The sequence below is a fragment of the Salvelinus fontinalis genome, chromosome 28, assembly GCF_029448725.1.
Source record: "Salvelinus fontinalis isolate EN_2023a chromosome 28, ASM2944872v1, whole genome shotgun sequence".
Taxonomy (NCBI): Eukaryota; Metazoa; Chordata; class Actinopteri; order Salmoniformes; family Salmonidae; genus Salvelinus; species Salvelinus fontinalis.
The window spans coordinates 32,081,673-32,106,697 of NC_074692.1; the positions used below are offsets into that span (position 1 = coordinate 32,081,673).

A 25,025-nucleotide genomic window follows, 5' to 3' on the forward strand; every position below is an offset into this window, starting at 1 on the left:
AATGTCCCCCCCTACCTACACCATATGAACTGTTTTAATGTCCCCCCCTACCTACACCATATGAACTGTTTTAATGTCCCCCCCTACCTACACCATATTAACTGTTTTAATGTCCCCCCCCCTACCTACACCATATTAACTGTTTTAATGTCCCCCCCCCTCCCCTACCTACACCATATTAACTGTTTTAATGTCCCCCCCCCCTCCCCTACCTACACCATATTAACTGTTTTAATGTCCCCCCCCCTCCCCTACCTACACCATATTAACTGTTTTAATGTCGTCGTCCCCTACCTACACCATATTAACTGTTTTAATGTCGTCGTCCCCTACCTACACCATATTAACTGTTTTAATGTCCTCCCCTACCTACACCATATTAACTGTTTTAATGTCCCCCCCCCCCTACCTACACCATATTAACTGTTTTAATGTCCCCCCCCTCCACTACCTACACCATATTAACTGTTTTAATGTCCCCCCCCCCCCCTACCTACACCATATTAACTGTTTTAATGCCCCCCCCCCTACCTACACCATATTAACTGTTTTAATGTCCCCCCCTACCTACACCATATTAACTGTTTTAATGTCCCCCCCCTACCTACACCATATTAACTGTTTTAATGTCCCCCCCCCTACCTACACCATATTAACTGTTTTAATGTCCCCCCCCTACCTACACCATATTAACTGTTTTATTGCCCCCCCCCCACCTACACCATATTAACTGTTTTAATGTCCCCCCCCTACCTGCACCATATTAACTGTTTTAATGTCCCCCCCCCCTACCTACACCATATTAACTGTTTTAATGTCCCCCCCCCTACCTACACCATATGAACTGTTTTAATGCCCCCCCCTACCTACACCATATTAACTGTTTTAATGCCCCCCCCCCTACCTACACCATATTAACTGTTTTAATGTCCCCCCCTCTACCTACACCATATTAACTGTTTTAATGTCCCCCCCCCTACCTACACCATATTACCTGTTTTAATGTCCCCCCCCCCTACCTACACCATATTAACTGTTTTAATGTCCCCCCCCCCCCCTACCTACACCATATTAACTGTTTTAATGTCCCCCCCCCCCCCCACCTACACCATATTAACTGTTTTAATGTCCTCCCCCCTACCTACACCATATTAACTGTTTTAATGTCCCCCCCCCCTACCTACACCATATTAATTGTTTTAATGTCCCCCCCCTACCTACATCATATTAACTGTTTTAATGTCATCCATCCCTACCTACACCATATTAACTGTTTTAATGTCCCCCCCTACCTACACCATATTAACTGTTTTAATGTCGTCCCCCCCTACCTACACCATATTAACTGTTTTAATGTCCCCCCCCTACCTACACCATATTAACTGTTTTAATGTCCCCCCCCCTACCTACACCATATTAACTGTTTTAATGCCCTCCCCTACCTACACCATATTAACTGTTTTAATGTCCCCCCCCCCTTACCTACACCATATTAACTGTTTTAATGTCCCCCCCCCTACCTACACCATATTAACTGTTTTAATGTCCCCCCCCTACCTACACCATATTAACTGTTTTAATGTCCTCCCCTACCTACACCATATTAACTGTTTTATTGCCCCCCCCCCTACCTACACCATATTAACTGTTTTAATGTCCCCCCCCCTACCTACACCATATTAACTGTTTTAATGCCCTCCCCTACCTACACCATATTAACTGTTTTAATGTCCCCCCCCCCTTACCTACACCATATTAACTGTTTTAATGTCCCCCCCCTACCTACACCATATTAACTGTTTTAATGTCCCCCCCCTACCTACACCATATTAACTGTTTTAATGTCCTCCCCTACCTACACCATATTAACTGTTTTAATGTCCCCCCCCCTACCTACACCATATTAACTGTTTTAATGCCCCCCCCCCCCCCCACCTACACCATATGAACTGTTTTAATGTCCCCCCCCTACCTACACCATATTAACTGTTTTAATGTCCTCCCCCCTACCTACACCATATTAACTGTTTTAATGCCCCCCCCCCCTACCTACACCATATTAACTGTTTTAATGTCCCCCCCTACCTACACCATATTAACTGTTTTAATGTCCTCCCCCCTACCTACACCATATTAACTGTTTTAATGTCCCCCCCCCCCTACCTACACCATATTAACTGTTTTAATGTCCCCCCCCCCCTACCTACACCATATTAACTGTTTTAATGTCCCCCCCCTACCTACACCATATTAACTTTTTTATTGCCCCCCCCCCTACCTACACCATATTAACTGTTTTAATGTCCCCCCCCTACCTGCACCATATTAACTGTTTTAATGTCCCCCCCCCCCTACCTACACCATATTAACTGTTTTAATGTCCCCCCCCCCTACCTACACCATATTAACTGTTTTAATGTCCCCCCCCTACCTACACCATATTAACTGTTTTATTGTCCCCCCCCCTACCTACACCATATTAACTGTTTTAATGTCCCCCCCCTACCTGCACCATATTAACTGTTTTAATGTCCCCCCCCCCCTACCTACACCATATTAACTGTTTTAATGTCCCCCCCCCCCTACCTACACCATATTAACTGTTTTAATGTCCCCCCCCCTACCTACACCATATTAACTGTTTTAATGCCCCCCCCCCCTACCTACACCATATTAACTGTTTTAATGTCCCCCCCTACCTACACCATATTAACTGTTTTAATGTCCTCCCCCCTACCTACACCATATTAACTGTTTTAATGTCCCCCCCCCCCTACCTACACCATATTAACTGTTTTAATGTCCCCCCCCTACCTACACCATATTAACTGTTTTATTGCCCCCCCCCCTACCTACACCATTTTAACTGTTTTAATGTCCCCCCCCCTACCTGCACCATATTAACTGTTTTAATGTCCCCCCCCCCCTACCTACACCATATTAACTGTTTTAATGTCCCCCCCCTACCTACACCATATTAACTGTTTTATTGTCCCCCCCCCTACCTACACCATATTAACTGTTTTAATGTCCCCCCCCTACCTGCACCATATTAACTGTTTTAATGTCCCCCCCCCCCTACCTACACCATATTAACTGTTTTAATGTCCCCCCCCCCCCTACCTACACCATATTAACTGTTTTAATGTCCCCCCCCTACCTACACCATATTAACTGTTTTAATGTCCTCCCCCCCTACCTACACCATATTAACTGTTTTAATGTCCCCCCCCCCTACCTACACCATATTAACTGTTTTAATGCCCCCCCCCCTACCTACACCATATTAACTGTTTTAATGTCCCCCCCCCTACCTACACCATATTAACTGTTTTAATGTCGTCCCCCCCTACCTACACTATATTAACTGTTTTAATGTCCCCCCTACCTACACCATATTAACTGTTTTAATGCCCCCCCCCCCCCCCTACCTACACCATATTAACTGTTTTAATGTCCCCCCCCTACCTACACCATATTAACTGTTTTAATGTCCCCCCCCCCCTACCTACACCATATTAACTGTTTTAATTCCCCCCCCCCTACCTACACCATATTAACTGTTTTAATGTCCCCCCCCTACCTACACCATATTAACTGTTTTAATGTCCCCCCCCCCCCTACCTACACCATATTAACTGTTTTAATGTCCCCCCCCTGCCTACACCATATTAACTGTTTTAATGCCCCCCCCCTACCTACACCATATTAACTGTTTTAATGCCCCCCCTACCTACACCATATTAACTGTTTTAATGTCCCCCCCCTACCTACACCATATTAACTGTTTTAATGTCCCCCCCCCCTACCTACACCATATTAACTGTTTTAATGCCCCCCCCCTACCTACACCATATTAACTGTTTTAATGTCCCCCCCCCTACCTACACCATATTAACTGTTTTAATGCCCCCCCCCCTACCTACACCATATTAACTGTTTTAATGTCCCCCCCCCTACCTACACCATATTAACTGTTTTAATGTCCCCCCCCCTACCTACACCATATTAACTGTTTTAATGTCCCTCCCCTACCTACACCATATTAACTGTTTTAATGCCCCCCCCCCTACCTACACCATATTAACTGTTTTAATGTCCCCCCCCCTACCTACATCATATTAACTGTTTTAATGTCCCCCCCCTACCTACACCATATTAACTGTTTTAATGCCCCCCCCCTACCTACACCATATTAACTGTTTTAATGCCCCCCCCCTACCTACACCATATTAACTTTTTTAATGTCCCCCCCCTACCTACACCATATTAACTGTTTTAATGCCCCCCCCCCTACCTACACCATATTAACTGTTTTAATGTCCCCCCCCTACCTACACCATATGAACTGTTTTAATGTCCCCCCCCCTACCTACACCATATTAACTGTTTTAATGTCCCCCCCCCCCCACCTACACCATATTAACTGTTTTAATGTCCCCCCCCCCCACCTACACCATATTAACTGTTTTAATGTCCCCCCCCCCCTACCTACACCATATTAACTGTTTTAATGTCCCCCCCCTACCTACACCATATTAACTGTTTTAATGTCCCCCCCCCCTACCTACACCATATTAACTGTTTTAATGTCCCCCCCCCTACCTACACCATATTAACTGTTTTAATGTCCCCCCCCCTACCTACATCATATTAACTGTTATAATGTCCCCCCCCTACCTACACCATATTAACTGTTTTAATGTCCCCCCCTACCTACACCATATTAACTGTTTTAATGTCCCCCCCTACCTACACCATATGAACTGTTTTAATGTCCCCCCCCCTACCTACACCATATGAACTGTTTTAATGTCCCCCCCCCCTACCTACACCATATGAACTGTTTTAATGTCCCCCCCCCCTACCTACACCATATGAACTGTTTTAATGTCCCCCCCCTACCTACACCATATTAACTGTTTTAATGCCCCCCCCCCTACCTACACCATATTAACTGTTTTAATGTCCCCCCCCCTACCTACACCATATTAACTGTTTTAATGCCCCCCCCCCCTACCTACACCATATTAACTGTTTTAATGTCCCCCCCCCCCCTACCTACACCATATGAACTGTTTTAATGTCCCCCCCCCCTACCTACACCATATTAACTGTTTTAATGCCCCCCCCCCTACCTACACCATATGAACTGTTTTAATGTCCCCCCCCTTACCTACACCATATTAACTGTTTTAATGTCCCCCCCCTACCTTCACCATATGAACTGTTTTAATGTCCCCCCCCCTACCTACACCATATTAACTGTTTTAATGTCCCCCCCCCTACCTACACCATATTAACTGTTTTAATGCCCCCCCCCTACCTACACCATATTAACTGTTTTAATGCCCCCCCCCCCTTACCTACACCATATTAACTGTTTTAATGTCCCCCCCCCTACCTACACCATATTAACTGTTTTAATGTCCCCCCCCCTACCTACATCATATTAACTGTTTTAATGTCCCCCCCCTACCTACACCATATTAACTGTTTTAATGCCCCCCCCCCTACCTACACCATATTAACTGTTTTAATGTCCCCCCCCTACCTACACCATATTAACTGTTTTAATGCCCCCCCCCCTACCTACACCATATTAACTGTTTTAATGCCCCCCCCCCTTACCTACACCATATTAACTGTTTTAATGTCCCCCCCCCTACCTACACCATATTAACTGTTTTAATGCCCCCCCCCTACCTACACCATATTAACTGTTTTAATGTCCCCCCCCTACCTACACCATATTAACTGTTTTAATGCCCCCCCCCCTACCTACACCATATTAACTGTTTTAATGTCCCCCCCCTACCTACACCATATGAACTGTTTTAATGTCCCCCCCCCTACCTACACCATATTAACTGTTTTAATGTCCCCCCCCCCCCACCTACACCATATTAACTGTTTTAATGTCCCCCCCCCCCCACCTACACCATATTAACTGTTTTAATGTCCCCCCCCCCTACCTACACCATATTAACTGTTTTAATGTCCCCCCCCTACCTACACCATATTAACTGTTTTAATGTCCCCCCCCCTACCTACACCATATTAACTGTTTTAATGTCCCCCCCCCTACCTACACCATATTAACTGTTTTAATGTCCCCCCCCCTACCTACATCATATTAACTGTTATAATGTCCCCCCCCTACCTACACCATATTAACTGTTTTAATGTCCCCCCCCTACCTACACCATATTAACTGTTTTAATGTCCCCCCCCTACCTACACCATATGAACTGTTTTAATGTCCCCCCCCCTACCTACACCATATGAACTGTTTTAATGTCCCCCCCCCCTACCTACACCATATGAACTGTTTTAATGTCCCCCCCCCCTACCTACACCATATGAACTGTTTTAATGTCCCCCCCCTACCTACACCATATTAACTGTTTTAATGCCCCCCCCCTACCTACACCATATTAACTGTTTTAATGTCCCCCCCCTACCTACACCATATTAACTGTTTTAATGCCCCCCCCCCTACCTACACCATATTAACTGTTTTAATGTCCCCCCCCCCCCTACCTACACCATATGAACTGTTTTAATGTCCCCCCCCCCTACCTACACCATATTAACTGTTTTAATGCCCCCCCCCCTACCTACACCATATGAACTGTTTTAATGTCCCCCCCCTTACCTACACCATATTAACTGTTTTAATGTCCCCCCCCTACCTTCACCATATGAACTGTTTTAATGTCCCCCCCCTACCTACACCATATTAACTGTTTTAATGTCCCCCCCCCTACCTACACCATATTAACTGTTTTAATGCCCCCCCCCTACCTACACCATATTAACTGTTTTAATGCCCCCCCCCCCTTACCTACACCATATTAACTGTTTTAATGTCCCCCCCCTACCTACACCATATTAACTGTTTTAATGTCCCCCCCCCTACCTACATCATATTAACTGTTTTAATGTCCCCCCCCTACCTACACCATATTAACTGTTTTAATGCCCCCCCCCCTACCTACACCATATTAACTGTTTTAATGTCCCCCCCTACCTACACCATATTAACTGTTTTAATGCCCCCCCCCCTACCTACACCATATTAACTGTTTTAATGCCCCCCCCCCTACCTACACCATATTAACTGTTTTAATGTCCCCCCCCCTACCTACACCATATTAACTGTTTTAATGCCCCCCCCCTACCTACACCATATTAACTGTTTTAATGCCCCCCCCCCTACCTACACCATATTAACTGTTTTAATGTCCCCCCCCCTACCTACACCATATGAACTGTTTTAATGTCCCCCCCCTACCTACACCATATTAACTGTTTTAATGCCCCCCCCCCCTACCTACACCATATTAACTGTTTTAATGTCCCCCCCCCTACCTACACCATATTAACTGTTTTAATGTCCCCCCCCCCCCACCTACACCATATTAACTGTTTTAATGTCCCCCCCCCTACCTACACCATATTAACTGTTTTAATGCCCCCCCCTACCTACACCATATTAACTGTTTTAATGTCCCCCCCCCTACCTACACCATATTAACTGTTTTAATGTCCCCCCCCCTACCTACACCATATTAACTGTTTTAATGTCCCCCCCCCCTACCTACACCATATTAACTGTTATAATGTCCCCCCCCCTACCTACACCATATTAACTGTTTTAATGTCCCCCCCCTACCTACACCATATTAACTGTTTTAATGTCCCCCCCCTACCTACACCATATGAACTGTTTTAATGTCCCCCCCCCTACCTACACCATATGAACTGTTTTAATGTCCCCCCCCCCTACCTACACCATATGAACTGTTTTAATGTCCCCCCCCTACCTACACCATATTAACTGTTTTAATGCCCCCCCCCCTACCTACACCATATTAACTGTTTTAATGTCCCCCCCCTACCTACACCATATTAACTGTTTTAATGCCCCCCCCCCTACCTACACCATATTAACTGTTTTAATGTCCCCCCCCCCTACCTACACCATATGAACTTTTTTAATGTCCCCCCCCCTACCTACACCATATTAACTGTTTTAATGCCCCCCCCCCCTACCTACACCATATGAACTGTTTTAATGTCCCCCCCCCTACCTACACCATATTAACTGTTTTAATGTCCCCCCCCCTACCTACACCATATGAACTGTTTTAATGTCCCCCCCCTACCTACACCATATTAACTGTTTTAATGTCCCCCCCCCTACCTACACCATATTAACTGTTTTAATGCCCCCCCCCTACCTACACCATATTAACTGTTTTAATGCCCCCCCCCCCTACCTACACCATATTAACTGTTTTAATGTCCCCCCCCTACCTACACCATATTAACTGTTTTAATGTCCCCCCCCTACCTACACCATATTAACTGTTTTAATGTCCCCCCCCCCCCCTACCTACACCATATTAACTGTTTTAATGCCCCCCCCCTACCTACACCATATTAACTGTTTTAATGTCCCCCCCCCTACCTACACCATATTAACTGTTTTAATGTCCCCCCCCCTACCTACACCATATTAACTGTTTTAATGTCCCCCCCCTACCTACACCATATTAACTGTTTTAATGTCCCCCCCCTACCTACACCATATTAACTGTTTTAATGCCCCCCCCCTACCTACACCATATTAACTGTTTTAATGTCCCCCCCCCCTACCTACACCATATTAACTGTTTTAATGCCCCCCCTACCTACACCATATGAACTGTTTTAATGCCCCCCCCTACCTACACCATATTAACTGTTTTAATGTCCCCCCCCTACCTACACCATATGAACTGTTTTAATGTCCCCCCCCTACCTACACCATATGAACTGTTTTAATGTCCCCCCCCTACCTACACCATATGAACTGTTTTAATGTCCCCCCCCTACCTACACCATATGAACTGTTTTAATGTCCCCCCCCCTACCTACACCATATTAACTGTTTTAATGTCCCCCCCCCTACCTACACCATATGAACTGTTTTAATGTCCCCCCCCCTACCTACACCATATTAACTGTTTTAATGCCCCCCCCCCCTACCTACACCATATTAACTGTTTTAATGTCCCCCCCCCTACCTACACCATATTAACTGTTTTAATGTCCCCCCCCCCTACCTACACCATATTAACTGTTTTAATGTCCCCCCCCCTACCTACACCATATTAACTGTTTTAATGTCCCCCCCCTACCTACACCATATTAACTGTTTTAATGTCCCCCCCCCCTACCTACACCATATTAACTGTTTTAATGTCCCCCCCCCTACCTACACCATATTAACTGTTTTAATGTCCCCCCCCCTACCTACACCATATTAACTGTTTTAATGTCCCCCCCCTACCTACACCATATTAACTGTTTTAATGTCCCCCCCCTACCTACACCATATTAACTGTTTTAATGCCCCCCCCCCTACCTACACCATATTAACTGTTTTAATGTCCCCCCCCCTACCTACACCATATGAACTGTTTTAATGTCCCCCCCCCCTACCTACACCATATGAACTGTTTTAATGTCCCCCCCCCTTACCTACACCATATTAACTGTTTTAATGCCCCCCCCCTACCTACACCATATTAACTGTTTTAATGTCCCCCCCCCTACCTACACCATATTAACTGTTTTAATGTCCCCCCCCCCTACCTACACCATATTAACTGTTTTAATGCCCCCCCCCTACCTACACCATATGAACTGTTTTAATGTCCCCCCCCTACCTACACCATATTAACTGTTTTAATGCCCCCCCTACCTACACCATATTAACTGTTTTAATGTCCCCCCCCCCTACCTACACCATATTAACTGTTTTAATGCCCCCCCCTACCTACACCATATGAACTGTTTTAATGTCCCCCCCCCACCTACACCATATTAACTGTTTTAATGTCCCCCCCCCTACCTACACCATATTAACTGTTTTAATGTCCCCCCCCTACCTACACCATATGAACTGTTTTAATGTCCCCCCCCCTACCTACACCATATTAACTGTTTTAATGTCCCCCCCCTACCTACACCATATTAACTGTTTTAATGTCCCCCCCCTACCTACACCATATGAACTGTTTTAATGTCCCCCCCCTACCTACACCATATGAACTGTTTTAATGTCCCCCCCCCTACCTACACCATATTAACTGTTTTAATGTCCCCCCCCTACCTACACCATATGAACTGTTTTAATGTCCCCCCCCCTACCTACACCATATTAACTGTTTTAATGCCCCCCCCCCTACCTACACCATATTAACTGTTTTAATGTCCCCCCCCTACCTACACCATATTAACTGTTTTAATGCCCCCCCCCCTACCTACACCATATTAACTGTTTTAATGTCCCCCCCCCTACCTACACCATATGAACTGTTTTAATGTCCCCCCCCCTACCTACACCATATGAACTGTTTTAATGTCCCCCCCCCTACCTACACCATATTAACTGTTTTAATGTCCCCCCCCTACCTACACCATATTAACTGTTTTAATGTCCCCCCCCTACCTACACCATATTAACTGTTTTAATGTCCCCCCCCCCTACCTACACCATATTAACTGTTTTAATGCCCCCCCCTACCTACACCATATGAACTGTTTTAATGCCCCCCCCTACCTACACCATATTAACTGTTTTAATGTCCCCCCCCCTACCTACACCATATTAACTGTTTTAATGCCCCCCCTACCTACACCATATTAACTGTTTTAATGTCCCCCCCCCTACCTACACCATATTAACTGTTTTAATGTCCCCCCCCCCTACCTACACCATATTAACTGTTTTAATGTCCCCCCCCTACCTACACCATATGAACTGTTTTAATGTCCCCCCCCTACCTACACCATATGAACTGTTTTAATGTCCCCCCCCCTACCTACACCATATTAACTGTTTTAATGTCCCCCCCCCTACCTACACCATATTAACTGTTTTAATGTCCCCCCCCTACCTACACCATATGAACTGTTTTAATGTCCCCCCCCCTACCTACACCATATTAACTGTTTTAATGTCCCCCCCCTACCTACACCATATGAACTGTTTTAATGTCCCCCCCCTACCTACACCATATTAACTGTTTTAATGTCCCCCCCCCTACCTACACCATATTAACTGTTTTAATGTCCCCCCCCTACCTACACCATATTAACTGTTTTAATGTCCCCCCCCCTACCTACACCATATTAACTGTTTTAATGTCCCCCCCCCTACCTACACCATATTAACTGTTTTAATGTCCCCCCCCCTACCTACACCATATTAACTGTTTTAATGCCCCCCCCCCTACCTACACCATATTAACTGTTTTAATGTCCCCCCCCCTACCTACACCATATTAACTGTTTTAATGTCCCCCCCCCTACCTACACCATATTAACTGTTTTAATGTCCCCCCCCCTACCTACACCATATGAACTGTTTTAATGTCCCCCCCCCTACCTACACCATATTAACTGTTTTAATGTCCCCCCCCCTACCTACACCATATTAACTGTTTTAATGTCCCCCCCTACCTACACCATATTAACTGTTTTAATGTCCCCCCCTACCTACACCATATTAACTGTTTTAATGTCCCCCCCCCTACCTACACCATATTAACTGTTTTAATGTCCCCCCCCCCTACCTACACCATATTAACTGTTTTAATGTCCCCCCCCCTACCTACACCATATTAACTGTTTTAATGTCCCCCCCCTACCTACACCATATTAACTGTTTTAATGCCCCCCCCCCTACCTACACCATATTAACTGTTTTAATGTCCCCCCCCCTACCTACACCATATTAACTGTTTTAATGTCCCCCCCCCTACCTACACCATATTAACTGTTTTAATGCCCCCCCCCCTACCTACACCATATTAACTGTTTTAATGTCCCCCCCCTACCTACACCATATTAACTGTTTTAATGCCCCCCCCCTACCTACACCATATTAACTGTTTTAATGTCCCCCCCCCCTACCTACACCATATTAACTGTTTTAATGCCCCCCCCCTACCTACACCATATTAACTGTTTTAATGTCCCCCCCCCTACCTACACCATATGAACTGTTTTAATGTCCCCCCCCTACCTACACCATATGAACTGTTTTAATGTCCCCCCCCCTACCTACACCATATTAACTGTTTTAATGTCCCCCCCCTACCTACACCATATTAACTGTTTTAATGCCCCCCCCCCTACCTACACCATATTAACTGTTTTAATGTCCCCCCCCCTACCTACACCATATTAACTGTTTTAATGTCCCCCCCCTACCTACACCATATTAACTGTTTTAATGTCCCCCCCCCTACCTACACCATATGAACTGTTTTAATGTCCCCCCCCTACCTACACCATATTAACTGTTTTAATGCCCCCCCCCTACCTACACCATATTAACTGTTTTAATGTCCCCCCCCTACCTACACCATATTAACTGTTTTAATGCCCCCCCCCCTACCTACACCATATTAACTGTTTTAATGCCCCCCCCCCTACCTACACCATATTAACTGTTTTAATGCCCCCCCCTACCTACACCATATTAACTGTTTTAATGTCCCCCCCCCTACCTACACCATATTAACTGTTTTAATGTCCCCCCCCCCTACCTACACCATATTAACTGTTTTAATGCCCCCCCCCTACCTACACCATATTAACTGTTTTAATGTCCCCCCCCCTACCTACACCATATTAACTGTTTTAATGTCCCCCCCCCTACCTACACCATATTAACTGTTTTAATGTCCCCCCCCCTACCTACACCATATGAACTGTTTTAATGTCCCCCCCCCCTACCTACACCATATTAACTGTTTTAATGTCCCCCCCCCTACCTACACCATATTAACTGTTTTAATGTCCCCCCCCTACCTACACCATATTAACTGTTTTAATGTCCCCCCCCTACCTACACCATATTAACTGTTTTAATGTCCCCCCCCTACCTACACCATATTAACTGTTTTAATGTCCCCCCCCCCTACCTACACCATATTAACTGTTTTAATGTCCCCCCCCCTACCTACACCATATTAACTGTTTTAATGTCCCCCCCCTACCTACACCATATTAACTGTTTTAATGTCCCCCCCCCTACCTACACCATATTAACTGTTTTAATGTCCCCCCCCCTACCTACACCATATTAACTGTTTTAATGCCCCCCCCCCTACCTACACCATATTAACTGTTTTAATGCCCCCCCCCCTACCTACACCATATTAACTGTTTTAATGTCCCCCCCCTACCTACACCATATTAACTGTTTTAATGTCCCCCCCCCTACCTACACCATATTAACTGTTTTAATGTCCCCCCCCCTACCTACACCATATTAACTGTTTTAATGTCCCCCCCCCTACCTACACCATATTAACTGTTTTAATGCCCCCCCCCCTACCTACACCATATTAACTGTTTTAATGTCCCCCCCCTACCTACACCATATTAACTGTTTTAATGTCCCCCCTACCTACACCATATTAACTGTTTTAATGTCCCCCCCCTACCTACACCATATGAACTGTTTTAATGTCCCCCCCCCCTACCTACACCATATTAACTGTTTTAATGTCCCCCCGCCCTACCTACACCATATTATCTGTTTTAATGTCCTCCCCTACCTACACCATATTAACTGTTTTAATGTCCTCCCCTACCTACACCATATTAACTGTTTTAATGTCCCCCCCCCCTACACCATATTAACTGTTTTAATGTCCCCCCCCCCTACCTACACCATATTAACTGTTTTAATGTCCCCCCCCCTACCTACACCATATTAACTGTTTTAATGTCCCCCCCCTACCTACACCATATTAACTGTTTTAATGCCCCCCCCCCTACCTACACCATATTAACTTTTTTAATGTCCCCCCCCCTACCTACACCATATTAACTGTTTTAATGCCCCCCCCCCCTACCTACACCATATTAACTGTTTTAATGTCCCCCCCCTACCTACACCATATTAACTGTTTTAATGCCCCCCCCCTACCTACACCATATTAACTGTTTTAATGTCCCCCCCCCCTACCTACACCATATTAACTGTTTTAATGCCCCCCCCCTACCTACACCATATTAACTGTTTTAATGTCCCCCCCCCTACCTACACCATATGAACTGTTTTAATGTCCCCCCCCTACCTACACCATATGAACTGTTTTAATGCCCCCCCCCCTACCTACACCATATTAACTGTTTTAATGTCCCCCCCCTACCTACACCATATTAACTGTTTTAATGCCCCCCCCCCCTACCTACACCATATTAACTGTTTTAATGTCCCCCCCCCTACCTACACCATATTAACTGTTTTAATGTCCCCCCCTACCTACACCATATTAACTGTTTTAATGTCCCCCCCCTACCTACACCATATGAACTGTTTTAATGTCCCCCCCCTACCTACACCATATTAACTGTTTTAATGCCCCCCCCCTACCTACACCATATTAACTGTTTTAATGTCCCCCCCCCTACCTACACCATATTAACTGTTTTAATGCCCCCCCCCTACCTACACCATATTAACTGTTTTAATGCCCCCCCCCCTACCTACACCATATTAACTGTTTTAATGCCCCCCCCCTACCTACACCATATTAACTGTTTTAATGTCCCCCCCCCTACCTACACCATATTAACTGTTTTAATGTCCCCCCCCCTACCTACACCATATTAACTGTTTTAATGCCCCCCCCCTACCTACACCATATTAACTGTTTTAATGTCCCCCCCCTACCTACACCATATTAACTGTTTTAATGTCCCCCCCCTACCTACACCATATTAACTGTTTTAATGTCCCCCCCCTACCTACACCATATGAACTGTTTTAATGTCCCCCCCCCCTACCTACACCATATTAACTGTTTTAATGTCCCCCCCCCTACCTACACCATATTAACTGTTTTAATGTCCCCCCCTACCTACACCATATTAACTGTTTTAATGTCCCCCCCCTACCTACACCATATTAACTGTTTTAATGTCCCCCCCCTACCTACACCATATTAACTGTTTTAATGTCCCCCCCCCTACCTACACCATATTAACTGTTTTAATGTCCCCCCCCCTACCTACACCATATTAACTGTTTTAATGTCCCCCCCCTACCTACACCATATTAACTGTTTTAATGCCCCCCCCCCTACCTACACCATATTAACTGTTTTAATGTCCCCCCCCCTACCTACACCATATTAACTGTTTTAATGCCCCCCCCCCTACCTACACCATATTAACTGTTTTAATGCCCCCCCCCCTACCTACACCATATTAACTGTTTTAATGTCCCCCCCCTACCTACACCATATTAACTGTTTTAATGTCCCCCCCTACCTACACCATATTAACTGTTTTAATGTCCCCCCCCCTACCTACACCATATTAACTGTTTTAATGTCCCCCCCCCTACCTACACCATTTTAACTGTTTTAATGCCCCCCCCCTACCTACACCATATTAACTGTTTTAATGCCCCCCCCCTACCTACACCATATTAACTGTTTTAATGTCCCCCCCCCTACCTACACCATATTAACTGTTTTAATGTCCCCCCCCTACCTACACCATATTAACTGTTTTAATGTCCCCCCCCTACCTACACCATATTAACTGTTTTAATGTCCCCCCCCCTACCTACACCATATTAACTGTTTTAATGTCCCCCCCCTACCTACACCATATTAACTGTTTTAATGTCCCCCCCCTACCTACACCATATTAACTGTTTTAATGTCCCCCCCCTACCTACACCATATGAACTGTTTTAATGTCCCCCCCCCCTACCTACACCATATGAACTGTTTTAATGTCCCCCCCTACCTACACCATATTAACTGTTTTAATGTCCCCCCCCTACCTACACCATATTAACTGTTTTAATGTCCCCCCCTACCTACACCATATGAACTGTTTTAATGTCCCCCCCCCTACCTACACCATATGAACTGTTTTAATGTCCCCCCCCCCTACCTACACCATATGAACTGTTTTAATGTCCCCCCCCTACCTACACCATATTAACTGTTTTAATGTCCCCCCCCTACCTACACCATATTAACTGTTTTAATGTCCCCCCCCCTACCTACACCATATTAACTGTTTTAATGTCCCCCCCCCTACCTACACCATATTAACTGTTTTAATGTCCCCCCCCCCTACCTACACCATATTAACTGTTTTAATGTCCCCCCCCCTACCTACACCATATTAACTGTTTTAATGCCCCCCCCCCACCTACACCATATTAACTGTTTTAATGTCCCCCCCCCCTACCTACACCATATTAACTGTTTTAATGTCCCCCCCCCTACCTACATCATATTAACTGTTTTAATGTCCCCCCCCCTACCTACACCATATGAACTGTTTTAATGTCCCCCCCCCTTACCTACACCATATTAACTGTTTTAATGCCCCCCCCTACCTACACCATATTAACTGTTTTAATGTCCCCCCCCCTACCTACACCATATTAACTGTTTTAATGTCCCCCCCCCCTACCTACACCATATTAACTGTTTTAATGCCCCCCCTACCTACACCATATGAACTGTTTTAATGACCCCCCCCCTACCTACACCATATTAACTGTTTTAATGTCCCCCCCCTACCTACACCATATGAACTGTTTTAATGTCCCCCCCCTACCTACACCATATTAACTGTTTTAATGTCCCCCCCCTACCTACACCATATGAACTGTTTTAATGTCCCCCCCCTACCTACACCATATGAACTGTTTTAATGTCCCCCCCTACCTACACCATATTAACTGTTTTAATGTCCCCCCTACCTACACCATATTAACTGTTTTAATGTCCCCCCCCCTACCTACACCATATTAACTGTTTTAATGTCCCCCCCTACCTACACCATATGAACTGTTTTAATCGCCCCCCCCTACCTACACCATATTAACTGTTTTAATGTCCCCCCCCCTACCTACACCATATTAACTGTTTTAATGCCCCCCCCTACCTACACCATATTAACTGTTTTAATGCCCCCCCCCCCTACCTACACCATATTAACTGTTTTAATGTCCCCCCCCCTACCTACACCATATTAACTGTTTTAATGTCCCCCCCTACCTACACCATATTAACTGTTTTAATGTCCCCCCCCCCTACCTACACCATATTAACTGTTTTAATGCCCCCCCTACCTACACCATATGAACTGTTTTAATGTCCCCCCCCCTACCTACACCATATTAACTGTTTTAATGCCCCCCCCTACCTACACCATATGAACTGTTTTAATGTCCCCCCCCCTACCTACACCATATTAACTGTTTTAATGCCCCCCCTACCTACACCATATGAACTGTTTTAATGTCCCCCCCCTACCTACACCATATGAACTGTTTTAATGTCCCCCCTACCTACACCATATTAACTGTTTTAATGTCCCCCCCCTACCTACACCATATTAACTGTTTTAATGTCCCCCCCCTACCTACACCATATGAACTGTTTTAATGTCCCCCCCCTACCTACACCATATGAACTGTTTTAATGTCCCCCCCCCTACCTACACCATATGAACTGTTTTAATGTCCCCCCCACCTACCTACACCATATTAACTGTTTTAATGTCCCCCCCCCCTACCTACACCATATTAACTGTTTTAATGTCCCCCCCCCCTACCTACACCATATTAACTGTTTTAATGTCCCCCCCCCCCCTACCTACACCATATTAACTGTTTTAATGTCCCCCCCCCCTACCTACACCATATTAACTGTTTTAATGTCCCCCCCCCCTACCTACACCATATTAACTGTTTTAATGCCCCCCCCTACCTACACCATATGAACTGTTTTAATGTCCCCCCCCCCCCACCTACACCATATGAACTGTTTTAATGTCCCCCCCCTACCTACACCATATTAACTGTTTTAATGCCCCCCCTACCTACACCATATTAACTCTTTTAATGCCCCCCCCCCCTACCTACACCATATTAACTGTTTTAATGCCCCCCCCCCTACCTACACCATATGAACTGTTTTAATGCCCCCCCCCCCTACCTACACCATATTAACTGTTTTAATGCCCCCCCCCCCTACCTACACCATATGAACTGTTTTAATGTCCCCCCCCCCTACCTACACCATATGAACTGTTTTAATGTCCCCCCCTACCTACACCATATGAACTGTTTTAATGCCCCCCCCTACCTACACCATATGAACTGTTTTAATGCCCCCCCTACCTACACCATATGAACTGTTTTAATGCCCCCCCCCCCCTACCTACACCATATTAACTGTTTTAATGTCCCCCCCCCTACCTACACCATATGAACTGTTTTAATGTCCCCCCCCCTACCTACACCATATGAACTGTTTTAATGTCCCCCCCTACCTACACCATATTAACTGTTTTAATGCCCCCCCTACCTACACCATATGAACTGTTTTAATGCCCCCCCCCCTACCTACACCATATGAACTGTTTTAATGCCCCCCCCCCCCCCTACCTACACCATATTAACTGTTTTAATGTCCCCCCCCCTACCTACACCATATTAACTGTTTTAATGCCCCCCCCTACCTACACCATATGAACTGTTTTAATGCCCCCCCCCCCTACCTACACCATATGAACTGTTTTAATGTCACCCCCCCTACCTACACCATATGAACTGTTTTAATGTTCCCCCCCCCTACCTACACCATATGAACTGTTTTAATGCCCCCCCCCCCCTACCTACACCATATTAACTGTTTTAATGTCCCCCCCCCTACCTACACCATATGAACTGTTTTAATGTCCCCCCCCCACCAGGTGTAGTGGAGTACCTGAGTAACGGCGGCGTAGCAGAGAACCATAAGGACTTCAGAGAGCTACGCTACAACGAAGCGCTCAGCAACTTCAGCTGCCAGGGGAAGAACGGCCCTTCTGACGGCAGCATCACACACAGCTTCCAGCTGAAGAGCGCCTACCAGGGCAGCCTCATGTCTTACACCAACTATACGTATGACTTCAAGGTAGGTTACACCTGTTAGGTACTAAGTGAACCGAGTAAAATCGATTGGACTACTAGGAAAAGCTTCCAACAAAGTTTATTCACCCAATGGGTCAAACAGGTGAACAGACAGACATATTCCCATCAGCACAAGTGTGTGTGTATACAGTCGGATGTTTACGTACACTTAGGTTGGAGTCATTAAAACTCGTTTTTCATCCACTCCACAAATTTCTTGTTAACAAACTATAGTTTTGACAAGTTGGTTAGGACGTCTACTTCGTGCATGACACATGTCAGTTTTCCAACAATTGTTTACAGACAGATTATTTCACTTATAATTCACTGTATCACAATTCCAGTGGGTCAGAAGTTTACATACACTAAGTTGACTGTGCCTTTAAACAGCTTGGAAAATTCCAGAAAATGATGTCATGGCTTTAAAAGCTTCTGATAGGCTAATTGACATAATATGAGTCTTTTGGAGGTGTACCTGTGGATGTATTTCAAGGCCTACCTTCAAATTCAGTGCCTCTTTCCCTGACATCATGGTAAAATCAAAAGAAATCGGACAAGACCTCAGAAAAAAATGTGTTCTGGTTCATCCTTGGGAGCAATTTCCAAACGCCTGAAGGTACCACATTCATCTGTTCAAACAATAGTACACAAGTATAAACACCATGGGACCACGCAGCCGTCATACCGCTCAGGAAGGAGACGCGTTCTGTCTCCTAGAGATGTACTTTGGTGTGAAACGTGCAAATAAATCCCAGAACAGCAGCAAAGGACCTTGTGAAGATGCTAGAGGAAACAGATACAAAGTATCTATATCCACAGTAAAACGAGTCCTATATCGACATAACCTGAAAGGCCGCTCAGCAAGGAAGAAGCCACTGCTCCAAAACTGCCATAAAAAATCCAGACTACGGTTTGCAACTGCACAAAGGTTGTACTTTTTGGAGAAATATCCTCTAGTCTGATGAAACAAAAATAGAACTATTTGGTCATAATGACCATTGTTATTTTTGGAGGAAAAAGGGGGATCCCACCATCCCAACCGTGAAGCACGGGGGTGGCAACATGTTGTGGGGTGCTTTGCTGCAGGAAGGACTGGTGCACTTCACAAAATAGATGGCATCATGAGGATGGAAAATTTATGTGGATATATTGAAGAAACATCTCAAGATTTCAGTCAAGAAGTTAAAGCCTGGACGCAAATGGGTCTTCCAAATGGACAATGACCCCAAGCATACTTCCAAAGTTGTGGCAAAATGGCTTAAGGACATCAAAGTCAAGGCATTGGAGTGGCCATCAGAAAGCTCTGACCTCAATTCCACAGAAAATCTGTGGGCAGAACTGAAAAAGTGTGTGCGAGCAAGGAGGCCTACAAACCTGACTCAGTTACAGCAGCTCTGTAAGGAAGAATGGGCCAAAATTCACCCAACTTATTGTGGGAAGCTTGTGGAAGGCTACCCGAAGAGTTTGACCCAAGTTAAACAATTTAAAGGCAAAGCTACCAAATACTAATTGAGTGTAATGTAAACTTCTGACCCACTGGGAATGTGATGAAATAAATAAAAGCTGAAATAAATCATTCCCTCTACTATTATTCTGACACTTCACATGATTAAATAAAGTGGTGATCCTAACTGACCTAAGACAGGACATTTTTACTAGGATTAAATGTCAGGAATTGTGAAAAACTCAGTTTAAATGTATTTGGCTAAGGTGTATGTAAACTTCCAACTTCAACTGTATATACCCCACTTTAGGTGACGTCTTCTTTTCTCTAAGCATGACGTCTTTATTGCTAGGCAGGAAGTTTAGTGACGTGAGTAATAAGCTGTTCCTTCTGCCTTACTCTGACCTGACCACACTCATCAGTGACCACAACCATGTGATTTATCTTTCCCTTACGCAGTAACATTCCCACGCCCTCATATCCAACCTTAATTGACCCCCACCATATACATTCCTCCTACAGATAACCATTCACTTCTGCTCTAGCAAGTATTTCAAATTACAACCCAACAACTGAAGCCAGACTGTGGGTCCTTCTCCTTTCCATAGGATACCTGATGTCTAACAATAACATGTTCTGACAGAATGTAACCGTTCTGCATTCCCCTCTCTCCCTCAGTACCATGAGGATATTTCATAGTTCAAGTTTAGAATTCAGAACCCATCACACCTTAATACACCAACTATATACGTGTGACTTCAAGCTAGGTTACACCTTAATACACCAACTATATACGTGTGACTTCAAGCTAGGTTACACCTTAATACACCAACTATATACGTGTGACTTCAAGCTAGGTTACACCTTAATACACCAACTATATACGTGTGACTTCAAGCTAGGTCACACCTTAATACACCAACTGTATACATATGACTTCAAGCTAGGTTACACCTTAATACACCAACTATATACGTGTGACTTCAAGCTAGGTTACACCTTAATACACCAACTATATACGTGTGACTTCAAGCTAGGTTACACCTTAATACACCAACTATATACGTGTGACTTCAAGCTAGGTCACACCTTAACACACCAACTATATACGTGTGACTTCAAGCTAGGTCACACCTTAATACACCAACTATATACGTGTGACTTCAAGCTAGGTCACACCTTAACACACCAACTATATACATATGCCTTCAAGCTAGGTTACACCTTAACACACCAACTATATACGTGTGACTTCAAGCTAGGTTACACCTTAATACACCAACTATATACGTGTGACTTCAAGCTAGGTTACACCTTAATACACCAACTATATACGTGTGACTTCAAGCTAGGTCACACCTTAATACACCAACTATATACGTGTGACTTCAAGCTAGGTCACACCTTAACACACCAACTATATACGTGTGACTTCAAGCTAGGTTACACCTTAATACACCAACTATATACGTGTGACTTCAAGCTAGGTCACACCTTAACACACCAACTATATACGTGTGACTTCAAGCTAGGTTACACCTTAATACACCAACTATATACGTGTGACTTCAAGCTAGGTTACACCTTAATACACCAACTATATACGTGTGACTTCAAGCTAGGTTACACCTTAATACACCAGCAACACATATGACTTCAAGGTTAAACTGGGCTGCTCTGGAGTAGGATCTGTCTTCAGTTGAGTGCTCAAAGTTGGTCATGTTTGGGCCCAGTTAGACAAGCCTAGGAACCCCTTGACCAGCAGTGAGGCTGTGTGTTTCATATTTTTTTTACGTGTAACAATAGTAAAACAATCTCTCTTTCATTCTCTCTGTTTCCCCCTCTCACCTTCTTCCCCCCTCTCTCTCTCTCTCCTTCCGCAGGGCGTGATCGACTACATCTTCTTCTCCAAGACTCACATGTCTGTAGCCGGCTTGCTCGGTCCCCTGGAGTCTCAGTGGTTAACGGACAACAACATCACCGGCTGTCCCCACCCCCACATCCCCTCTGACCACTTCTCTCTGCTCGCTCAGCTGGAGCTCCACCCGCCCGTCGTCACCTCCCTCAACGGCCTGCACCTGCCCGTCCACAGGTAGTGGGGCCCCAACATCTCACCCGTGACCCTTGACCTTTGAACCCCTAATGCCCCGCCCCATCTCTGCCGAACAAACAAACCCAGACAGGCCATCCCCCAAAGGAGTATTCACCCCTTCTGCTCCTCTTTTAACCTCCATTTTGCACACTGATTGGATTTCTGTTTGTTTTGTTTGTTGTCTTTCTTTGTCCACATGAACGGCTTGATACCAAATTAGGGTTGGGATTTGTGTTTTGTGTTGTTTTCTGGTCACATCACATACCGCTGCTCTTCTCCTTGGAAACTCCCCAAAGTGCGTCCGAAATAGCACCCTATTCCCTATATAGTGCACTACTTTTGACCAGGGCCCTATGTGGGTCTTGGTCTAAAGTAGTGCACGATATGGGGAATAGGGTTCCATTTGGGAGGGAGCCCCAAGTTCAGGTCATCCTGATCTGATGTCAGTGTTTTTTGCCTTAAACCTGGTTTGGATGGGGGCGTCTTTTTGTCACATAACCTTCTACAGTAACAATGACAGCCGACATCTGAATTCTCTCCGTTCGATTTTGAGGTACCCAATCCTCAAGACAACTACTTTAACATATTTTACAAATATGACATTCAAAGTTCTACTGAATTGTATTTTATGATCATGTTAAGTCCTATCATTTCAACATAAATGTTACCCCAAAACGTTTTGTTCTTCTCCTAAATCACAAAGGATGGGGTGTGGGACTTTTCAGTATCGCTCTATTCGGAGTAAAGTATGGTAAGAGGACAGATGTGGGTTTTATCACTTTATCACGTCAGTATATCAGATAAAATGTAGATTTCAATATGGAAATCAAAATGTGAAATGGCATCTTCATGTGGCTTCTATGGAAACCTATAGGAACAATCGTTGGAACAGGATCCCAGCCAGCATCCGTGTCAACGTTGCTTTCACCTCACGTTGCCATTTTATGTTGACACTACTCACTGATTTCCCCTTCGCCCGTTTGAGTTGCTTGCGAGTGGTGTGTTCCCCTGACCCAAACCAAAATTAACTTATGGATTGCAGTCATGTTCGATGTGTCTTTGACCAACCTATATCTTGTTAATCATTATGATTTGGTCTTTTAGCTTTTAAACTACAGTGCATTTAACACCTTTTTAAAGTCATACGTCTTAAGCTCAGCTTCCCCGACGCTCAATAGCCAAGAGTCCTCGTCAATCCATCAATGTTTGATTGATAGATTCATTGAAGAATCCTCCCAAAACCATGTGTTGCATTATCTATGTGTTAAGAGGCATGAGAAAGGATTGGTGCGTTTCCAAGCCCGATGTCCTTATAAGGAAGTGGTCATGTCATCGATCAATGCTGAGCTGAATGTATTTCTAATCGAAAGGCTCGCAACAACCGCAGTGGTTTTTAGCTCAATTCTATATAGCAATAGCTTCTAAACCATTGGACATGTGTGTGTGTGTGTGTGTGTGTGTGTGTGTGTGTGTGTGTGTGTGTGTGTGTGTGTGTGTGTGTGTGTGTGTGTGTGTGTGTGTGTGTGTGTGTGTGTGTGTGTGTGTGTTAGGTAAAAATAATAGTTTACGTCTCAAGTGACACCCTATTCCCAATATAGTGCACTACCTTTGACCAGAGCCCTATTCCCTACATAGTGCACTACTTTTGACCAGAGCCCTATTCCCTATATAGTGCACTACTTTTGACCAGAGCCCTATTCCCTATATAGTGCACTACTTTAGACCAGAGCCCTATTCCCTATATAGTGCACTACTTTAGACCAGAGCCCTATTCCCTATATTGTGCACTACTTTAGACCAGAGCCCTATTCCCTATATTGTGCACTACCATACACCAGAGCCCTATTCCCTATATTGTGCACTACTATAGACCAGAGCCCTATTCCCTACATAGTGCACTGCTGTTGACCTGGGCCAAATGTTTCTGGGCAACAGTAGTGCATCATGTCTGTGATTTACATAGGCAGCTCAACTCTGATCTTTCTTTTCCACTATTTGGTCTTTTGACCAATCACATCAGATATTTTCACATGACATATTCTTTTTTTTTTTAGACCTGGTCAGATTTTTTTGTCAAAATACCAATTAGTGCAAAAAATACTATCTGAATTGGGCTGCCTGTGTAAACACAGCCTGAGTGTAGGGTATGGGAAGCCATTTGATGGCTACTTCCTGCGGTGTAACCCAGGGATGGCCTACGCATTCATAAATACCTCTTCTGTTCATGACCAAGACTCTAGAGTAGCGTCCTCCGCGTTCGAGCGAAACCAAATCCCTAGGTCCGTAGCAATGACTTGGATAGTGTACGTTACACACACACACACTAATGTTCAGTACAGGCTATATAGCTGACACAGGGTTGTCTGACAGAGTTTGGGGGTAACACCCTGCAATAGGTTATTACTGAGTAATTACCATTTTTTTTACCATGTCATTTCTTAAGAAGTACCTGGTAATATCTATAACTATCTAAAGTGATACAG

At 44.7% G+C, this 25,025-nt stretch overlaps 1 protein-coding gene across 3 annotated transcripts in view; it reads left to right on the top strand.

The window, feature by feature from the left end:
* Positions 1-23,217, top strand: part of cnot6l (CCR4-NOT transcription complex, subunit 6-like) — a 35,959-nt gene extending 12,742 nt beyond the window's left edge. For all 3 annotated transcript variants that reach the window (XM_055887498.1, XM_055887500.1, XM_055887499.1), the window contains 2 exons: positions 18,808-19,010; positions 22,334-23,217. In XM_055887498.1, coding sequence (XP_055743473.1) covers positions 18,808-19,010; positions 22,334-22,546 — 416 coding nt within the window. In that variant the 3' untranslated portion in view covers positions 22,547-23,217. The remainder of the gene's footprint in view (positions 1-18,807; positions 19,011-22,333) is intronic.
* Positions 23,218-25,025: the final 1,808 nt, after the last annotated feature.